At 36.0% G+C, this 19477-nt stretch overlaps 1 protein-coding gene across 1 annotated transcript in view; it reads right to left on the bottom strand.

Moving 5' to 3' along the window:
- The window catches only part of skic2 (SKI2 subunit of superkiller complex), a 39296-nt gene that overhangs the window by 14555 nt on the left and 5264 nt on the right, over positions 1–19477 (bottom strand). Inside the window, exons 9-20 of the mRNA XM_030147869.1 lie at positions 17947–18102; positions 17552–17697; positions 16655–16801; positions 15136–15220; positions 14927–15033; positions 13364–13510; positions 13143–13239; positions 10794–11006; positions 10162–10272; positions 4775–4886; positions 4525–4643; positions 1780–1911 (exon numbers count right to left, since the gene is read on the bottom strand). Of these exons, the coding sequence (XP_030003729.1) occupies positions 1780–1911; positions 4525–4643; positions 4775–4886; positions 10162–10272; positions 10794–11006; positions 13143–13239; positions 13364–13510; positions 14927–15033; positions 15136–15220; positions 16655–16801; positions 17552–17697; positions 17947–18102 (1572 nt within the window). The remainder of the gene's footprint in view (positions 1–1779; positions 1912–4524; positions 4644–4774; positions 4887–10161; positions 10273–10793; positions 11007–13142; positions 13240–13363; positions 13511–14926; positions 15034–15135; positions 15221–16654; positions 16802–17551; positions 17698–17946; positions 18103–19477) is intronic.

The following is a 19477-nucleotide window of genomic DNA, read 5'->3' on the forward strand; positions in this document are numbered from 1 at the left end:
AGTTTAAATCGCATGGCCCTCAGTTTTACACACTTGAACTTAAAGGCAGGTAGTAACGCTTGCAGAAATGTATATATTGAAAAATAGACATCATAACTTGAACTGTTTTTTCCAACTGTCCTTTTTCCACAAACTTTTTGAACCCCCCTCGTATACAAATGTAGCTGTTAACTTCAATCACATTTATTTACTCCATCATATCAGGTCTTTAGGTACAAATAAATATATTTTTACTGATTTTTTTTACCTCTGTGATTTACAGTGCTACAATATTGTAATACTATCACTAGATGAAACCTACCCAAGGAAGGTTGGCCAACCTATTGAAAAATGGAGTCTACCGTATATTAACTTTAGCAACAATATCAGCTCTCACAAAAGCCCGATGGCGATGGATCCCAGTGGTAAACATGTCTCTATCCAACATTAATACAAGTTGGTCAGTGAAAACACTAAAACTCTTTTCTTTGCACATCTGACACTATGGGTTTTATTTAGAAATATTATTATAACAAAAAAACCATCCATCTTGTACAAAAATGTTTGTTTTAGTTCAGATAGACATAGCTATGCCACCAGGCAGGCGACCAGAGGTAATTTTACACGACTCGAATTAAGAACAAACGCAATGAAACAAATGGTAATATACAGAACTATGCAAGAATGGAACAAACTATCGGAACACATTACGCAAGAAAACTGTTAAATGAAATTCAAGAAGTTGGTCAAGAAGCATCTATTGACCATAAATGATTGATACTTGGGCTAATTGAACATATGTACTATATATACTATACCACTGCTGACCTAAAGGAGCTGTCATGTCTGTATCTTGTCTGTTATTTATTTTCTTTTATGTTATGTTGTACTGTATATGAAAAATTGTTTTGTAAGATTATATTGTATGTTATTTGAATTGACTAGTTATAAAGATTATTGTAAAGACCCCAGGAAGAATAGCTGTAGCTATAGTTCAGCTAATGGGGATCCTAAATAAATAAAGAAAGAAATGACATTTAAATAAAGGTTTCAGTAAACTTATCAAATCACAGACATTGGTTTTAATTAAGAAAATGTTCCCACTTTTGTGTAAGTATCGAGCTTAATGCCAGATAAATGTATACATGAGATTGTATATAAAAATCGTACTAAAATGTATAAATGCACCTCAAATGTTGTATTCTGTGGCAACATTGTCATGTTAAATGAATGTAACTTTGTTTCTTTTGTGATGTTGCAAATAGAGCTATTGAGATTGAGCTGATGTGACAATAACAAAACAGTACAAGGTTGAATCAAAGACTTAAAGCTTCGTAACATCAGACGTGTAGACGTAAAACGCAAATAAATCAGTTCAGATCAAATGTTTGTATCAGTTAAGACCACAAATTCTAATTTAAGACAATTTAATTAGCGTTTAATATTCCTAAAATGGAATTTCAGATATATTTATACTTTTTAAGTAGCTGCAGATACCCTCCTTATTTTCTGTAAAGACTTTAATTAGTGCAGTGAAGAAATAAGACAAATCAATCAATCAATAATCACTGTGATACATCATATTTAGACACAGATAAGATGCCAACCACAGGATAAGCGCCTCAGAAACAAGCAGGAGCTGTAAACCAGCAGTGATTGTGCAACAGAAGCAATAAAAACAATGATGCAATGACAGAGTACAACACAGCAACATGCAGTGCAACAGCGATACATTAGTAATGATACAAATAAACCCAATAAAGGTAGTCTTATTCTCCTGGTGTGTAACATGTGTTTTACCTGAGTGTCTCGGTGGCTTTCAGAGAAGCTCCGTCTCATCATGTCGGTCACACGGAGGGCTTCGACTCGCAGCAGGTTGAGGATCATAGTGTAGGTGAGTCTGAACTGGGACTGGAGGATGGTGGGTTTACCCTAGGACCACACAGAGGATCAGGTCAATTAAAAGTGGGCTAAAAATGAAACCACTTTCCTTTTCCTAATCTAAGTTGTTTAGTGACTCAAAACACCACCTTCGTTACACCACTGTTTTCTTGCTTTGTCCGGTTTGTCTAAAATATTCATTAATTTCAACCCTACAAATTTTATTGGTTTTAACTCATGTGTAACATTCTCTTTTAATGATGCTCATTTAAGTTTTTTTCCAGATTAATTCAGTATTTTTTACTTACCTGGAGTGAATCTAGTAAATTTTCACTTAATTCTCTCTGTACAAACAGTTTTATTAGTATTTATCAAGTAACAGCAAAGACTAAAGGTAACTGCCATGTTTAAAACTCAATTTGTCTTTTCTGATCCCTTTAACCTCCTTTTAAATGTAAAGGATGCTGTTTTACACTAACTGACTTACACAGGATCGTATAATTGTATTCTTTAATGTCGAGGTACAGTTTGTTTGTTGTGGTTGTTTTATTTTGTTTTTATACATTGCTGTCACAAAGATTATTGACTTCATATCCTTTTAGATGCAAAGGTGTGTTGTATACAAGTAACCTGTGACTGAAAAAACTCAATAAAATAAGTTGGAAGGATGCTGGGGGTAGATTATATTCACGATTTAAAGTTTAAATCGTGAATATAATCTGCACTCATCAAGGTGGAGGTTTTGTCTTCCCAGAGGAACAATAAATATATATATATATAAGATGTTTTTCATAATTTCAGCTATTGGGTTTTTAAACAAATCTGATGTGGTCTGGAAATAATGATGACTTTTTTCTGCTGTTTACTGCTTTCTCTTATTGTTGGGTGACAAATGGACGATTTGACAATGATGGGTATTTCTAGTTTGCGTTTCGTTACACTTTTATTACTAAATGTGTTTCATTGTACAGGTTAATTCTCTACTTTCACTTTTATTGACTGTTGTCTACGAGACAAATTGCCCCTCAGGGATGTTCAAATTTTACTCTAATCTAAAAGTTTGGCTTTCAAAAGTAAATAAGTAAGTAAAATGTATTTATATAGCACTTTTTGAACACATAGTGCTTCACAAGGATAAATGTTAGATAGTACAACCCATCAATAAAAAATTCAAGTGGCATAAAATCAATACAAACAATGAAACATAAATCATAAGTACTCCATCCAAACTAAAAACTTCTTACAATAAAAAGGACTTGAGCTGAATCAGCACCGTGTAAAAGCAGATATAACTCACTCTCACAACTTCAATCCCTTTTTTATCACTTTTCTGATCAGGAAGTCCTCATTGTTGGGCTTTTATTTTACTTGATGTTACTTAACTCTCATTTTTAGCAGCTTTGATTCATGTCGTATCAAGTTTCACAGCTCATTTGCTGGTTATAAAAGTATTTAGTTAATATGGGCTACATAATTTCAGAATTAATATACGTGTTTCCTGCTATTATGTATGAATCAGAAGAAGTGGCTACATGCTAACATTGCCTACTAATGGTTTCAAATATGCTGATTTATCATGAAATATTGTCCAGTATCAATTCAGATTTTTAGTATCCAATGAAGTGAGAAAAATTTGATAGATTCTCTACACATGACATTATTCCTTTGGTAGCAACCTTAAAGGAGTGATATTTTGCTTTCTTAAATGGAATTCTGCATTTTAAAACATGTCCCTGTGGTCTACATAAACTGTAAATGCTCTGCTTGGGTCTGAATTCTTCATTAATTCAACTCCACAGGTCCATCTTCAACCCTATTTCTGACTAATGACACCAGAAAAGTCATTTTGAGTGCTGGCCCTTTAAATGTAAATGAGCCACTTCACACCCCACCCCCTCCAGGTTGTTGACTGTGCTCCTCTGTCCCACTCAGCCACTTGTGTTTGTTAATACAACCAGCAACTGAATATTTTAGGTAATCGGCTTGAAGTTTGGACATATTTTCAGTTTTTTCTACAAAATCTGCTGCTGACAAACAATTATGTCATACTCAGAGAAATGTTCGTTGGAAGTCTTGACCTCATATGTGCAAATGTCGTGACGTAACTAGTTATAGACTTAACAAATTAAGAAGGAATTGAAACTGGTTGTAGAAATCCACTTGATTTTTCCCAGAAGGAATATAATGATGGCTTTGCAGCACCTGAAGAGTTTCAAACTTTTTCAGCTATTAGGGTCCCCAAATATACAAATAAATGTACCAAAGACTAATAAAAGTGGGTTTAACAAAATATGATCCCTTTAAGCAGAGGAAAATGGCAATATAATGAATATGGTCTATTCCAACTAAATGAAAAGCAAAGAACTATATAGAAGCATAAAATAGCTTCACATAGATTTCTGCTGAAGAACCTGCAGCAACTGAGACATTTTTCTCCAAGTTATCACAGCAGGAAAGTGAGTAAAAATAGCCCACTCAGCTGTGTAATTAAATGTTAAATGAACAATCCAGCGTGCAACACCTTCCATGAAACTCAAATAATGATGCTGTACGCTGCTTGAAACATAATAAATCAAGAAATGTTAAACTTCAGTTGGTCTTATATACTAGATTAAAACCACACTGTGTTACATATAAACCAATAATGGTGAGTGGGAGTCTCACCAGCATCATGACGTGCAGATCTGCCATCTCGTGCACGCCGGCTTTACACAGAATGATGACGGTGCCGGTGGCGTCCAGGCCTCTCCTGCCCGCTCTGCCCGCCATCTGAATATACTCACCTGAAAGAGCAGTTGAAAACACACATGAGAAATGAAAATACTGCTGTTTTCTCCACTTCAATTCAGCCTGGGAGATAAAAGAGAATAGTAAATGGTGGTTAAGATGAAAGAGAAGGAAAGAGACAGCCAACCAGGCAGCAGATTCCTGAAGCCGGTCCCGTCGTGTTTCCTGATGCTGTCGAACACCACAGTCCTGGCAGGCATGTTCACTCCCATCGCAAATGTCTCAGTGGCAAACAGCACCTGGGAGACAAAGGAAGGAGACAGGAAAACTGTTTTAACGAGCCAAGTTTTAGCTGCAGATTATGCTTGAAGATGGATTTCAAGCCAGGAAATTCAGACATACACGCTTTTGTGACAGACACTATCTGCTCTTTGTTTATCTGGAGCTCTCAAAGTGTTAAGAGTACAGTATCTTCTGATGTTTAAGACAGTGTTTTTTTTCTGGGGATGCAACCTTTAAAACCTCACGACTCTTACAGCACGAGAGCTAAAAGATGCATTTTATTTCTCCTTGAGACCCAAAGTTGTAAAAATACATTTGAATCTAAACTTTTACTGACTCTTCAACTGTCAAAACAATATCAAATAAATGCTAGAAAGCTGGAAAATCAAGATAACGTCACCATTCACTTGAAACAGTGGTTAATAATGTCAGCGAGGCAGCAATGAGCTGTTTGCAGCCGAGACACATTCATATGCCAACAAACACAAACAAACACGACTGAATGGCTTTGAATGTCTCTTTTTTTTTTAGCATGTTTCTATCTTGTTGCCTCTTTTACATCATTTTTGCCTTATGTCAGTGTGACAATCCTGCTCTAACAGATGCGTCTGTCTGTGTACATATTTTTATCTTTTCCTCAGTTCGTCTTTCTCTGTACTTATATGCGGAAAAACCAACAACAGTATGCTCTGCATTTGCAGAAAAACATACTGATAGTGGTTCCTAGAGCCAGAACACAGCTGGGTAAGACTACATTTATGCTGCCCCCCCTCTACATGGAATACCCTGCAAAACAACCTACACTGAACAAAAATATAAATGCAACACTTTTGTTTTTGCTCCCATTTTTCATGAGCTGAACTCAACAATCTAAAACTTTTTCTATGTACACAAAAGGCCTATTTCTCTCAAATATTGTTCATAAATTTGTCTAAATCTGTGCTAGTGAGCACTTCTCCTTTGTCCTTTGCTGAGATAATCCATCCACCTCACAGGTGTGGCATATTAAGATGCTGATTAGACAGCAGGATTATTGCACAGGTGTGACTTAGGCTGGCCACAATAAAAGGCCACTCTAAAATGTGTACTTTTACTGTATTGGGTGGTCCAGGGGGGTCAGAAAACCAGTCAGTATTTGGTGTGACCACCATTTTCCTCACGCAGTCTTCTTCATGAATTCTCTGAAACACCTTTGGAGATGGCTTATGGTAGAGAAATGAACATTCAGTTCACAGGCTAAAGCTCTGGTGGACATTCCTGAAGTCAGCATGCCAACTGCATATTCCCTCAAAACTTGTGATATCTGTGGCATTGTGCTGTGTGATAAAACTGCACATTTTAGAGTGGCCTTTTATTGTGACCAGCCTAAGGCACACCTGTGCAATAATCATGCTCTCTAATCAGCATCTTGATATGCCACACCTGTGAGGTGGATGGATTATCTCAGCAAAGAAGAAGTGTTCACTAACACAAATTTAGACAGATTTGTGAACAACATTTGCGAGAAATAAACCTTGTGTGTACAAAGAAAAATTTTTAGATCTTTGAGTTCAGCTCATGAAAAATGGGAGCAAAAACGAAAGTGTTGCATTTATATTTTTGTACAGTGTAAATCTATCTGAACTTGTTACCATAGGTGAATATAAAGCTATTTTAAAGGAGCGTGAAATCAATGAACTTGGTCAATGTAACTGTTTTTAAACTTGCACAAATGATTGTTTGGTCAGTACCGATTGTAATTTTTTTGTATTATGCGTTGATTATGTCTTGTCTTGTCAGAAACTGTGTGTTATGCTGCTTTTCTTGGCCAGGTCATTGTTGAAAAAGTGATTTGCAATCTAAATGAGGCATTTTTTACCTGGTTAAATAAAGGATATATATATATATATATATATATATATATATATATACATATAAATATAGTCTTGCAGGTCCTGGTGGGTGCAGCACACCTGGTCAGGCACCTGAGTGTGCATAAAACCAGGCTGCCATTACCAGTCCCTCTCTCTCCATCAGTCTGTGACATTGTTCTTTGTTTTCTTTGGTTGGCTACAGCTGTGCTAGTTTTGGTTTGTCACCACTACAACACCTTTCATCCATCAGCAGACACACTGATAGTATTATCAGTGTGATTTACAACCGTCCCCTTGTTAGTTTTGGGTTATGCTTCATCAATAAATTTGTACATTTTTCATTTAAATGTGTTCTCTTTAACCCTTATTCCTCATTTCTGGTCCTCAAGAGCCACTATCCTGCATGTTTTAGATCAGGGGTGTCCAAACTTTTTTTAAAGAGGGCCAGATCTGATAATGTGGACATTGCCAGGGGCCAGTGGTCCCTTTGGAAATTTTTTAAACAGTAAAAATTACATATAAATGCGCTGTTCTACAACAATTTTATTTTCATTGTCACAATATCATTTTTTAAAATGGCAATATAACCAAATCTAAGCCACTCAGGTGTGAACAAATTTTAAAAAAATAAAATACATTTCTGCCTTCCTTTCACATCTGGAGTCACATAACATAGAACAAACTGTATGGAGTATCTTAAACATCCAAGCTGATAAAAATCTTAACCCCACATTCATTTTAAACATGACTTATATGAGTAATCATTACTCATATATTACTCAGTAATGCAAAGTCTGTTAACATTTAAGATGAAAACATATGACTCTTACTCTTGTCTTTCACAAAATCATTCAGAAAGTAATATTTTGTGTCACATCTACAAGTACATAACACCAGCAGTGACAGGCAACTAACCTGGCAACTTGGTAGCCTGCCCTGGTGGTGAATTCACTGAACTCAGAGGTTCAAATGAAGAGTCACTGTTGAGTTTAAAGCAGCTTGAATTTGCTTCATTTTTTCGGAACTCTCACTCCCTGCTAGCTTGTCGTATGCGTTAGCATGTTTTGTCTGCTAGTGTCTCTTTACATTGAATTCCTTAAACAAGGCAACAGTCTCTTGACAAATTAGGCAAACACAATCGCCTTGATTTTCAGTGAAAAAAAATTGTAATTCCCATCTCTCCTGGAAGCAGCGGCCCTCACTGTCAACTTTCGTTTTTTTATTTACAGGCGCCATGGTTAGAAATTAGCAAAAAGGGTTCACGGCAAAGTCACAGAGCCAGATAGAGTAAGAGTGGTGCTGCCACCATGAGGTGAAAGGAGAAACTGCATTTGGAACCTTTTATGATTCATGTACTCTGTTCAACGGTCCAAGCGGGCCATAAATAATACATTCTAAAACCCAAGCTGTGGGCCGTATAAAATCTGACCGCGGGCCGTGATTGGCCCCCGGGCCGGACTTTGGACATGCCTGTTTTAGATGTATCCCACTTCCAACACACCTGATTCAAATGATAAGCCTAACATCAAGCTCTGCAGAAGCCTGATAATGACCGTCAGGTGTGCTGGAAGAGGGAAACACTGAAAACATGTAGGATAGTGGCTCTCGAGAACCAGGCATGCTGTGACAGTCACTTTCATCTCGACTAGCCTAAATTTTTGATGGTTAATTTGATGTTTAGTTCCAGACTTATTTATTTATTTAATAATGAAAGTAACCATCTGAAAGATTTTCATTTAAATAGATGATAAACAATGTCTGTTAAGTAAGTCATCAATTAAAACTATGGTGACTGAGCTTATGATTCACTTACAATAATGTATTAAAGTCCATGTATTTACAGTTCTATATTCTCTGTGGCTGTAGTGACATTTCCACAAAAATATCATCATCTGCCAACAGTAATGACGTATGTTTCATCACCATAGTGATCAGTGACTTGTCAATGTGTGTGTTAGAGTGCGGCATGAACACACACAGGGGAGGCAGGCAGTGTGTTCCAGTATTAACAGCGGTGAAAGTACAGTATATTTACTTAATAGTGAGTAAGTATAATATTTTTACCTCTGCTTAGGAGGTTATACAGGATAGCCTAGTCTAATTTACCTGGAAACAGATACGTAAAAGGTAAAAAAAAAAAAAAAAAAGTTAAATACTAAGTTGCTCTATTCATCTTAAATGAATTTCAATCTGCATTTTACCCATCCTAATCCAAACAGACAGTACCTAGCATTAGCATTAGCACATACAACACATTGGGAGCAGTGAGCAGCCACTGAAGGTCATCAGGAACCAACTCCAGGTCTTAATCAGCACCATGCTCAAGCACACTGACAGGAGAATGAACCTATATCTACCTATTTTTTCATAATAACATGAAAATACTGTGGCGGACAGTAACTGACTCAAACTGTAAAACAGGTGTCCTGATGTGAGCTCAGGAAGAAAACATGTCTTCTGCAAACAACATGTTCAATGACATTAGAGCACTGGCATCGCAGATCTTCATTTATTGATTTTTAGTTGTCTGTGACTGCATCTTCAGTCAGAATAGAGCTTTTCATGGCAGCACTGCCTACAGGCCATGTGCTACTGTATTCATTTTGAAATCCTCAAAAATAGGTCCCATAAGTCTGTCCCATCTGATTTAACTGGCAGAAGGAAAAGTCCAGGGCAGCACAAGTAGACTAAATAAAGACTGAAATGGAGGAAAAAGATATTTGCAGTCCACCTCACACTTCACACATGCTTTTACATTAATATAGTCTGTAAGTGTACCTACAGAAGATGATATTCTATTAATGTAAAATGGAGTTATCATCGACTTACACCCACAAAAAATACACTTCAATGTAAAGTTAACTCTGTTCTCCATTAAGGTGGTACTGAAGGTGAATAAGAGACAAAGGGAGACCGCACAACGGAGAGCAGTCACTGATCATCACTATCTAGTTTGATTATTAGTTTGTAAAAAGGGGGTGGGAGTCAATAAGTTATACTTCTTCCGACTCCTTTTTGAGCGCAGAAAAATTTTGTTTGACCATGTTGTATGGTTCTTTGTTATCTGATGATTCTTTGTGCTCAAAATAAAACTACTACTACTACTACTACTACTACTACTACTACTACTACTACATAATCTCACCTATAATATCTAATTCTGGGTGAGATTATGTAGTAGTACCCCATTTGAATTCCAGGCGACCCCGCGTGGGGTCCCGACCCCAAGGTTGAAAAACACTGCAATAAATACTTTATAAACACATTCATGCACCTTTTTTTCAGTGAAACGCAATATACACTCACCTTAAAGTACAATTAGCACAACAATACAAACATTTAGTTCTATCAAAAACATACTTCTTCAAAGGTTTTTAAGTACTTGAGATGCAGCCCAGTGTCGTGGAATGAGAGATCTTAAAGAATAAATCTGACTCACCTTTACTAGACCTCTTGAAAAAAGCATTTCGATGACCTCCTTCAGAATTGGCAGGATCCCACTGTGATGTACTGCTATTCCTCTCTTCAACAGGTCCCTCATGAGCAGGATCTAAAACACAGCACCATTAACAGCTCATGAAACTGGAGCATCGTGTTCTGAACAACATCTGGATCTTCCAGTATGTAAGCATTAATCTTCTCCAGTCCTGCTGACAATAATTACTTCTATTCAAGAAAGGTTTGAATGCACAACTTTTACATGTAATAGATTTTCACAGTGTGGTGTTAGTCCTTCTAATTATATAAGCATCTGAAAACTTCTTCCACCAAAGGCACTAGGAAAAGCCATTACAGTTTTTAATGCAGTCACTTCTCTTCCTCTTTGCTGATGTTTTCGTACTTTTCAGTTTTAATTTGTAGCCAAAAGCACAGACGTTGGTGCTGGTGCATCAAAATGAGTTCCCAAATTAGAAACTGTTTTTCATTTTGCTCCCTAGTGATCATTAAGGAGCTGTCTACGCCAAATAAATATATTTAAAAAACCTTATTAATGCAGAGTGAATCTTCTCTTTAGAACACTGCTTTTCTCTAGTAGGAAAAACTGTGGAGTCTCCACTGACTGAGCTGTACCTGAGGCAGTAGTCTGTCTCCTCCTCGGAGACGACTCAGGCTTTTCTGGAAAAAGGAGTGAATCTCTGCTTTTTCTATGGAAGTCGTCAGGTCCATTGACTCCAAAGAGCGAGCGTTTTCATCACAACGTGTCCGAGAGAAGGTGAAGGCGACCACCGGGGTCTGCTGCCGCTGGGACAGGAAGTGCAGGAGAGTGAGCCATACCGCTCGATCCTAAACGGCAAAAGAAGAGGAAGAATCAGAAATGGAACCTCAAAATAATGATATATAAAGTAATTTACAGAAGAAAGGCCTCACTGCTTTCTCAACAGACTATATTCAACGTGGTGATGATGTAGTAGTTTTACATTTTCAGCATGATTTTTCAAGAATTGTCAAGAATAAATATATGCAGAAATAAATAATTAACAATAAGGTCTTAATTATCATGGAAATAAAATGATACTGAACATCTCTGGTTTATTACACCCACCCTTTTTACACAACATGTTAAACTGGGAGTGAATTCAAGATTTGTGATACTTTGGAGGCAATTTTCAGAGTAATCTACCAAACACTTTTTTTAACAATTAAAAAATCTTGCACCTGAAGATATTTTACCAAATTATTTCTATTAAAATAACAGGTTTAATATTGAACACTCACCATTTTGTAGATTTTATGAGTGGGAAAACTGTCTGCACTTGGCTTTTTATTGTCCATATGATGTAAGTTTATGGACCAGTGTTTAAAACTGACTTAAGATTGATTTTAAACCTTTCAATATGAATATCCATTTTTAATGCAGAACTAATCTCATTTTAAATTTTCTAAAATAATAAAAACAAAAATTAAGTGCCACAAACCCATATCATTTTAGTTTTAATTATGAATATGTGGTATTTATTTATTTATTTATTCATTCATTCATTCATTCATTCATTTATATAGCTTTTAACATCTTGGGACCATGTTCATACTTTAGTGAGTTAATGGGTTCTAAAGGTTAAAATCGCTCTTTAGTTTGATCCCTGACCCCATGAAAAGAAGCAGCACAGTTTGGTGCTTCTATGACACAGCACAGAGGGGCTAAAAATTCAAACCAGATGTAGACTAATGTTATGAAGCAAGTTTGGAAGCACACTGGATCTATTTTAAAAATAAATACTTACTGCGTTAAAAGAGAAACTATTTTTCAGATATAACACATTTTTATATTTCTTTTAGATTATTTTTAGACAAAAATCTGCATGTAACATGCTAAAAAGGACAAGAAAATTATGTACTACTATTTTTTTGAATATCTCTTTATTTTCTCACAGCTACATTTTGGGAATCAAACTAATTATGCAAGGCAGAGCGTTTCACAAAAATGACCACTGTTGCAAAATTACTCACGCTTTATTTGTGTTTAAATGGGCAGGTTCCGCATGTAATGCAATTGGACATGATGGGTTATATGCGAAACCTGGAATGAGACTGCTGATTCATGAAAAACCCACGTCTGGATTAGAAAAACCACTAGGATCATCAGATTTAACACAGTGTCTTTATTTATAGTGGTATATAAGACCATTTCAAGCAGTGTTTTCCAGATCAAATGCACTGACACCTAGGTAGCTTTTCATGTCCCAATTTTGGTCCCATTTTTTGCCCAAACCTTTTATTAAAAATTCATTCATTTTGGGATGGCTCAGAGCAAGAATATAATTTTTTTTGCATTTATCTGAGGTCATCATTAGGTACATCCCGGGTGGAAATATATTGGGTCTAAAAAGCTGGTAAAGTGCCAAAATGAACCCAGTTTCATGGAAGCACCCAGTTATAAACATCTGACATTTGTTGAGTGAAACCTGATATAAAACCTCAGAAAATGAATAAAATAAATCTCATGTCTGAACAAAAGGGTTAAAGACATGTTCAGTGCAAACATAGGTCACATTAAAAGGTACCACTTTGGTTTGAAGAAGCAGTTTTTTCCCTGAAAGTTTTGTTTTTACTGCTATATATACTTCACATATATCCACATTAGATCCATATGTGTGGTCATTAGAACTTTACTGAACCAACAAACCTAATGCTGGCCTGAGACTTTAGCACAGTACGGTATACTAGTTTCTACATGTACTGGTACTGAAGTGATCCTATCATTTGTCATTTTTAATTTTATTTTATGCATGTATATACTCGTTTTAGTCTCTGTTGTGATTTTATTTTGTCATGTCATCATATAACTGCATGCTAAATGTATTATTCACTTGTATTAAATGAATTCTGAATATATAAAAAGCTAAATAAGGAGAAAATAAGGTAAGTTGACAGTAAAGAGTTAAGTCAAACTGTGTCAAAATGGAAAGAGGGAATAAGTACCTGACTGGCTGAAGTATTGTGAGAGGTGTTTTTCGTTCCAAAAGACTGGGCATGTTTGCTGGTGCGTTCCTTCTTTGCATCAACAGCTGCGTAGTATCTGAACAACAAACACAACTTTCTTTATGAAACACAACTTTAAAGCCTTTACTTGAGACAGAAAGCAAGCAAAATCTACTCTATTTTCAGATAGCTGCTTCTAATTTTTAATTTAGAAGTTTTACCCTTTGGTGAGGAAGTTGCCCACAGCATCCAGAAGCAGGAACATCTCTTTCTGAGTCTTGGTGCTGTTTCCGGTGTATAGATAATGCTCCAGAGGCACAGGTCTCTTCAATGTGCTGATCACGTAAATATGCCTTTTCTTAATGCGCCTAAAGGATTAAGAAAGATGAGTAGGAATAAAAAGAATACAAAAACAAATGTTAGAGGTTTATGGGTGTAGTCTTTTGGTAACTGTGCATGTCTATTTCACATAAAAACACACAAATGTACACACAAACAGTAACCAGTACAGAATAAATGACAAAAAAAAACTATTAGAGTTAAAGGTAGGAAAGGAAAGATCTTTATTTTTCAAAAACATATTATCTCCACTAGTTTTGCTATCTTGCAACCAAATTCTAATTCTGTGTAAGTAGAGCTGGTCAACATATTAAAGAGGTCATATATTGCTAAACCCATTTTTATTAGTCTTTTATCAGAATTTGTGTATTCAGGAACCCTAATAGTTGAAACCACATGAGATGTTTGAATGTATTAGTTTTATTCAGTTCTTTTTTTTGGGTATTGGTTTATTGTTCCTATTTGTTGTTTTTAATTGTACAGCTTTTCATATGTTTTTAATCTATTCTTGTATTTTATTCTTTTATTTAGGTTTTATCTAGTTTTCTGTATTTTTATTTATTTATTTTTTTACAGTTGTTCTAAGTCTTTTAATCTATTCTTGTATTTTATTCTGTTATTTTGGTTTTTATTTATTTTTCTGTACAGCACTTTGATCCACTGTGGTTGTTTTAAAGTGCTTTACAAATAAAGTTGGATTGGATTGGAATAGTTCAAAAAGTTTGAATTTGAACCCTCCAGGTGCTGCAAAGCTATCTTTATATTCATTTTGGCAAAAATCACGTGGATTTCTACAACCTGTTTTAATTCCTTCTTAATTTGTTACATCTATAACTAGTTATGTCACAACATTTATACATATAAGGTCAAGACTTCTGAAGAACATTTTTCCGAGTACGACATAATTGTTTGTCAGCAGCAGCGGTTGTAGTAAAAACTGAAAATATGTCCAAACTTTGAGCCGATTACCTAAAATGTTCAGTTGTTGGTTGAATGGGCCAGAGCAGCACAGCCAACAACCTGGAGGAGGTGGGGCGTGAAGTGGCTCATTTGCATTTAAAGGGCCAGCGCTCAGAAACGACCTTTCTGGGGTCATTACTCAGAAATAGGGTTGAAGATGGACCTGTAGAATTCAGACCCAAGCAGAGCATTTACAGTTTATGTAGACCACAGGGAAATGTTTTAAAATGCATAATTCCATTTAAAATAAGAAAAATATCACTCCTTCAAATTAACTGAACTTTGCTTTTTGAGAACTGTGAAAAAAGCCTAAATCGCAATATTGAGATTATTCCCCTGTAGACTTATGTTCCTCAACAAAATATTCCGTTAGCTTCCTGAAATATATTCATTGTGGATATAACTAATTACTTCTGCAACCTCTGCTGCTGCATTTCAAATGGTCTGACACTATCACATGAGTCTGCGTCGGTGTTAACACCTACCCGATCCACTCACTGAACTCCAGAGCGTTTGGCACTGTGGCGCTAAGGAGGATGATGCTGACGTGATCTGGAAGCATAATCAAAACTTCCTCCCACACAACACCTCTCTGAGGGGAGCAAAAAAAAAAAAAGGAAATGAAAAAGTTCTCAGCTTCAACAGTAAATCAGATGAGTAAAGGAAGCAGAGATCGACCAGGGCGTTTCCTGACCTCGGCATCATTAATGTAGTGAACCTCGTCGAAGATCACCCACTCCAGGTCTCTGATGACCTCTGAGCCATTGTAAAGCATGGACCTGAGAGGAAAGACCAGAAGAAAGTCATTTAGAGAATGATCAATTAAGTTGGAAAACTTCTGGATCCTTTCACACCAACTGACTTAAACCTCCCAGCTCATGGATGTTCTTGAAACCTTGTAAAATCTCAAAGCTATGTTAAAAACTTTTGATTTTTTTAAGTTTGGAGCAAAATTTCATTTCATTCATTGAATTGGGTTGGGTTGAAGCATGTACTGGACACCTACACACCCTAAAGATAAAGATAATTTTTCATTACATCATTTAGTAAATACACAAGTATGTTGAATTATGTGCAATAAGTATAACCCTGCAATAATCTTCTGTCCTACAATAACAATAACTATTTATTTAATATCTATCAAAAATAAATGCACTATTTTTATATAGACATGTTTCATAGGTATATATACTGTTTTTATAGGAAATACATACTGTTAATAGAGATACATACGGTTTCATAGGTAAACATACTGTTATTCATGGTAATACATAGTGTTAATATTGTTCATAGATATATATACTATCACATACTGTTGCGCCTATTCATATTTTATCCAGTTTTATTTTTTATTCTACTAAGTTCTATTCTTATGTTACTTTGTGAAATTGTCACTTTTTTTTTTTACTAGCGACATTGTACCCATGGCTAAAACGCCCTCCTTTGGTGCAACAGCGGCATTGCACCCAAACGCCCTCCCATGTCCCGTGTTGCAACATCGATGGGACGGAAGGACATCGATGGGACGGACACGGGGTGGGGCCGAAACGTGCATATAAAATAGAATATTTTCTTATCTTATTTTTTACTTTTTGTAGTTTTAAATTCGCTCTATTATGGAGCACTGATGTTTAAATAAATAACTTTACCAAAGCCAAATATCTGTCACTTTAAAAAATGACTTTGGTGCAACCAAATTATGATTTTGTGACGTATTAATATGGTTATTGGGTTAAACACCGAATACCAGAGACAGTGTCAAAGCTGAAACACAACATTTTGAACTGTTTTCCCAAGAATTAGATGCATTTCTATGGGGAAGTGTTTGTACAGTACAATAACCACCTTCCCATAGAAATTCAAACATCACTTTCTGTGATAATAAATTCAGTAGTTTCAGTTTTTGTACTATGTTGAGTTCACTACATACTCTGCTTGTTTTTTATTGGTTTCACTAAATTTGCAACTTACAAGTTCTATTGGCTTGTTTTGTTGTTTAATCTCAGATAGTCATCTTGTGTGAGAACTTCCTTTGTTAGCTGCTGATATAAGAAACTAGTGCAAAAAAACTTGAAATTGTTAAATAATATAATAAACAATTCTATTTTGAGTTAGGAAGAGTAAGATTTCTTTGTCTTGAAAATCCATGACATGAGCTGAGAGGATGGGGTGACCTGGTTTGAAACGACCCTTTTAACAAGCAGACGAGGTACCGGAGGATCTCAGTGGTCATAATGAGACAGGAAGATTCAGGACTGAGCTGGACGTCGCCTGTCAGCAATCCCACATCTCCAAAAGTGTTCTTGAAATCTCTGAACTTCTGATTGGACAGGGCTTTAATGGGAGACGTGTAGATCGTCCTAGCAGAGGAAACAAACACAATCACATGGTCCATTAAGTAAGAAACCAAGAAAGTTTGACGATACCAAGATTTTAAAAGCATATATATAATAATGCAGCCACTTTAAGTCACTGTGTACAGTATGTTTGAGACATTCTGACTATGATGCCCCCTAGTGATAAGATTAATAAAGACATTAAGGCCTGTAGTGAAAGCAAAAGATGTGGAGGAAATGTTAAGAAGTAAACGTACTAATAACACCCTGTGAAATTACTCCATTACAAATAAACAGTATCTATCTATCTATCTATCTATCTATCTATCTATCTATCTATCTATCTATCTATCTATCTATCTATCTATCTATCTATCTATCTATCTATCTATCTATCTATCTATCTATCTATCTATCTATCTATCTATCTATGTGTTGCATTTTCCCAAGTTTATTTAGTTTAAGAAGGGGGAGAACTTTAAACATAACCCATACATAAATACTTAAAATTATAACCTGAAAAGTAGATAAAGATAACAGAAAGAATTGCCTCTGACATGCAATGGAGTAAAAGTATCAAGTTGCAAAAAAATGACACAGTACTAGGGTAAAGGAACATAGCTACAATCCTCTGTTGATGAGATAGATGTATTTTCATTGGGGTTATCATTCTAAATTCAGTTTTTCTGCATTTATAAACCTCACCAGGATAAGAAATCACGTCCACACTGTGCCCTCAGCGGCTATAATTTAATCGTGATATCAAATATGCACCTTGTCATGTGTTTCTGGGAGAGCGCGATGGCGTACTCGGCCACCACTGTTTTGCCAGCTGATGTGTGTGCAGCTACAAACACCGAGTCGTGAGCCTCCAGCCTCAGCACAGCTTGTTTCTGGAAAACATCCAGCTCAAACGGCCACTGGAGCCGAGCCGGGCAGAGAAACACATCAGTTATGGCGGGGTGCTCAGCCGCTCGGCAAATTGATTTTTAATCGTCATGATTCATCACAGACACAAAGGGAATGAAAGAGACAACAAGTAAACAAACGGGGGAAAGAGGGAGCTTTTGAAGATATGGAGGTTTTAACCAGCTTTTTTAATTAATTTGTGGAAAACAGAAGCTCATTTCCATATTTCAGGCTAATTGGAGGATTAAAAGAGAACCCACCTTAAAGGCTGGGTTGGGGATTCGCTTATAGAAATCATCACAGGGTGAAGTAATGTCAACAGGGATGGCCCATTTCTTGTTTTCCTCTGGGTTCTCATTTGGTTTGGATTTCTCCACTTTTCCCTTCTCTGCCGAAGCAGAAGACGACACAGCATCCTGAAAGAAACCAGTTTAAACTAGTTTATGTGTGACCAAAGACAATAGCATACTAACAATTAAGGTTTACATATATATAGGAGGCCAGAATACTGTAATTTAACATAGTATGAAGAATAAAGCGTACTATAAATGAATCACATTATTGTATATAATATCTACTTGGCTGCATTATGCAATAATCCAACTGCACACATTTACTGATAAACTACACAGATGGCTTATTCAGTCTGTATAATTAACCACCTAAATGATTTAATTATTACATTCTCCAGGCAATTCCGCACAGTTTTCCCAAAGTGTTAAATGTTTTTTTAGCTTGCATGGATTTAATATTAATGAAATTTCAATCAACTGTCATCACCTAATGAACTATCCTTAAAGGGGTCATATTTTGCTAAACCCACTTTTATTAGTCTTTGGTTCAATTATTTGTGTATTTGGACCCTAATAGTTCATAAAGTTTGAATTTGAACCCTCCAGGTGCTGCAAAGCTATCTTTATATTCATTTTGGCAAAAAATCAAGTGGATTTCTACAACCTGTTTTAATTCCTGCTTAGTTTGTTATGTCTATAACTAGTTATGTCATGACATTTCCACATATAAGGTCAAGACTTCTGACAAACATTTCTCCAAGTACGACATAATAGTTTGTCAGCAGCAGCGGTTGTAGTCCATACTGAAAATATGTCCAAACTTCAAGCCGATCACCTAAAATGTTCAGCTGTTGGTTGTATTAACAAACTCAATTGGCTGAACGGGATAAAGCAGCACAGTCAACAACCTGGAGGGGGCGGGGCATGAAGTGGCTCATTTGCATTTAAAGAGCCAGCGCTAAAACAGCCTTTCTAGTGTCATTACTCAGAAATAGGGTTGAAGATGGACCTGTGGAGTTTATTTATTTATTTATTTTAATCCGCCGGCCTGTGGAGTTGAATTAATGAAGAATTCAGACCCAAGCATAGAATTTACAGTTTATGTAGACCACAGGGAAATGTTTTAAAATGCATAATTCCATTTAAAAAAGCAAAATATTACTGCTTTAAATCTTCCATTTTACATGTTTTTCTACAATCAACATATTTGCATGGAACCAGTTTCTTTGCCACGTTCATGCATTTCCTGTGTGTGACTTTGTTGCAGTTTGTTGAAATATTGTTGCATTACTAAATGTTGTGTTTTCTGTTAATTGAAATTGTTAGCCTTTCCTGTTCTGTAATGGATTTAGGATTAGATTTATGTACGATGAAATCTGATATAAATGTTTAGCATCACTGTTTTTCTGTTTCTGTATATGACCTAGCCTTCTCCTCGCCCTTAATTCTTTATTTTGCAGCTCGTGCTTTGCATTTAACAAACTACACTTATTGGTTT

Source organism: Sphaeramia orbicularis, chromosome 11 (genome assembly GCF_902148855.1).
Source record: "Sphaeramia orbicularis chromosome 11, fSphaOr1.1, whole genome shotgun sequence".
NCBI lineage: Eukaryota > Metazoa > Chordata > Actinopteri > Kurtiformes > Apogonidae > Sphaeramia > Sphaeramia orbicularis.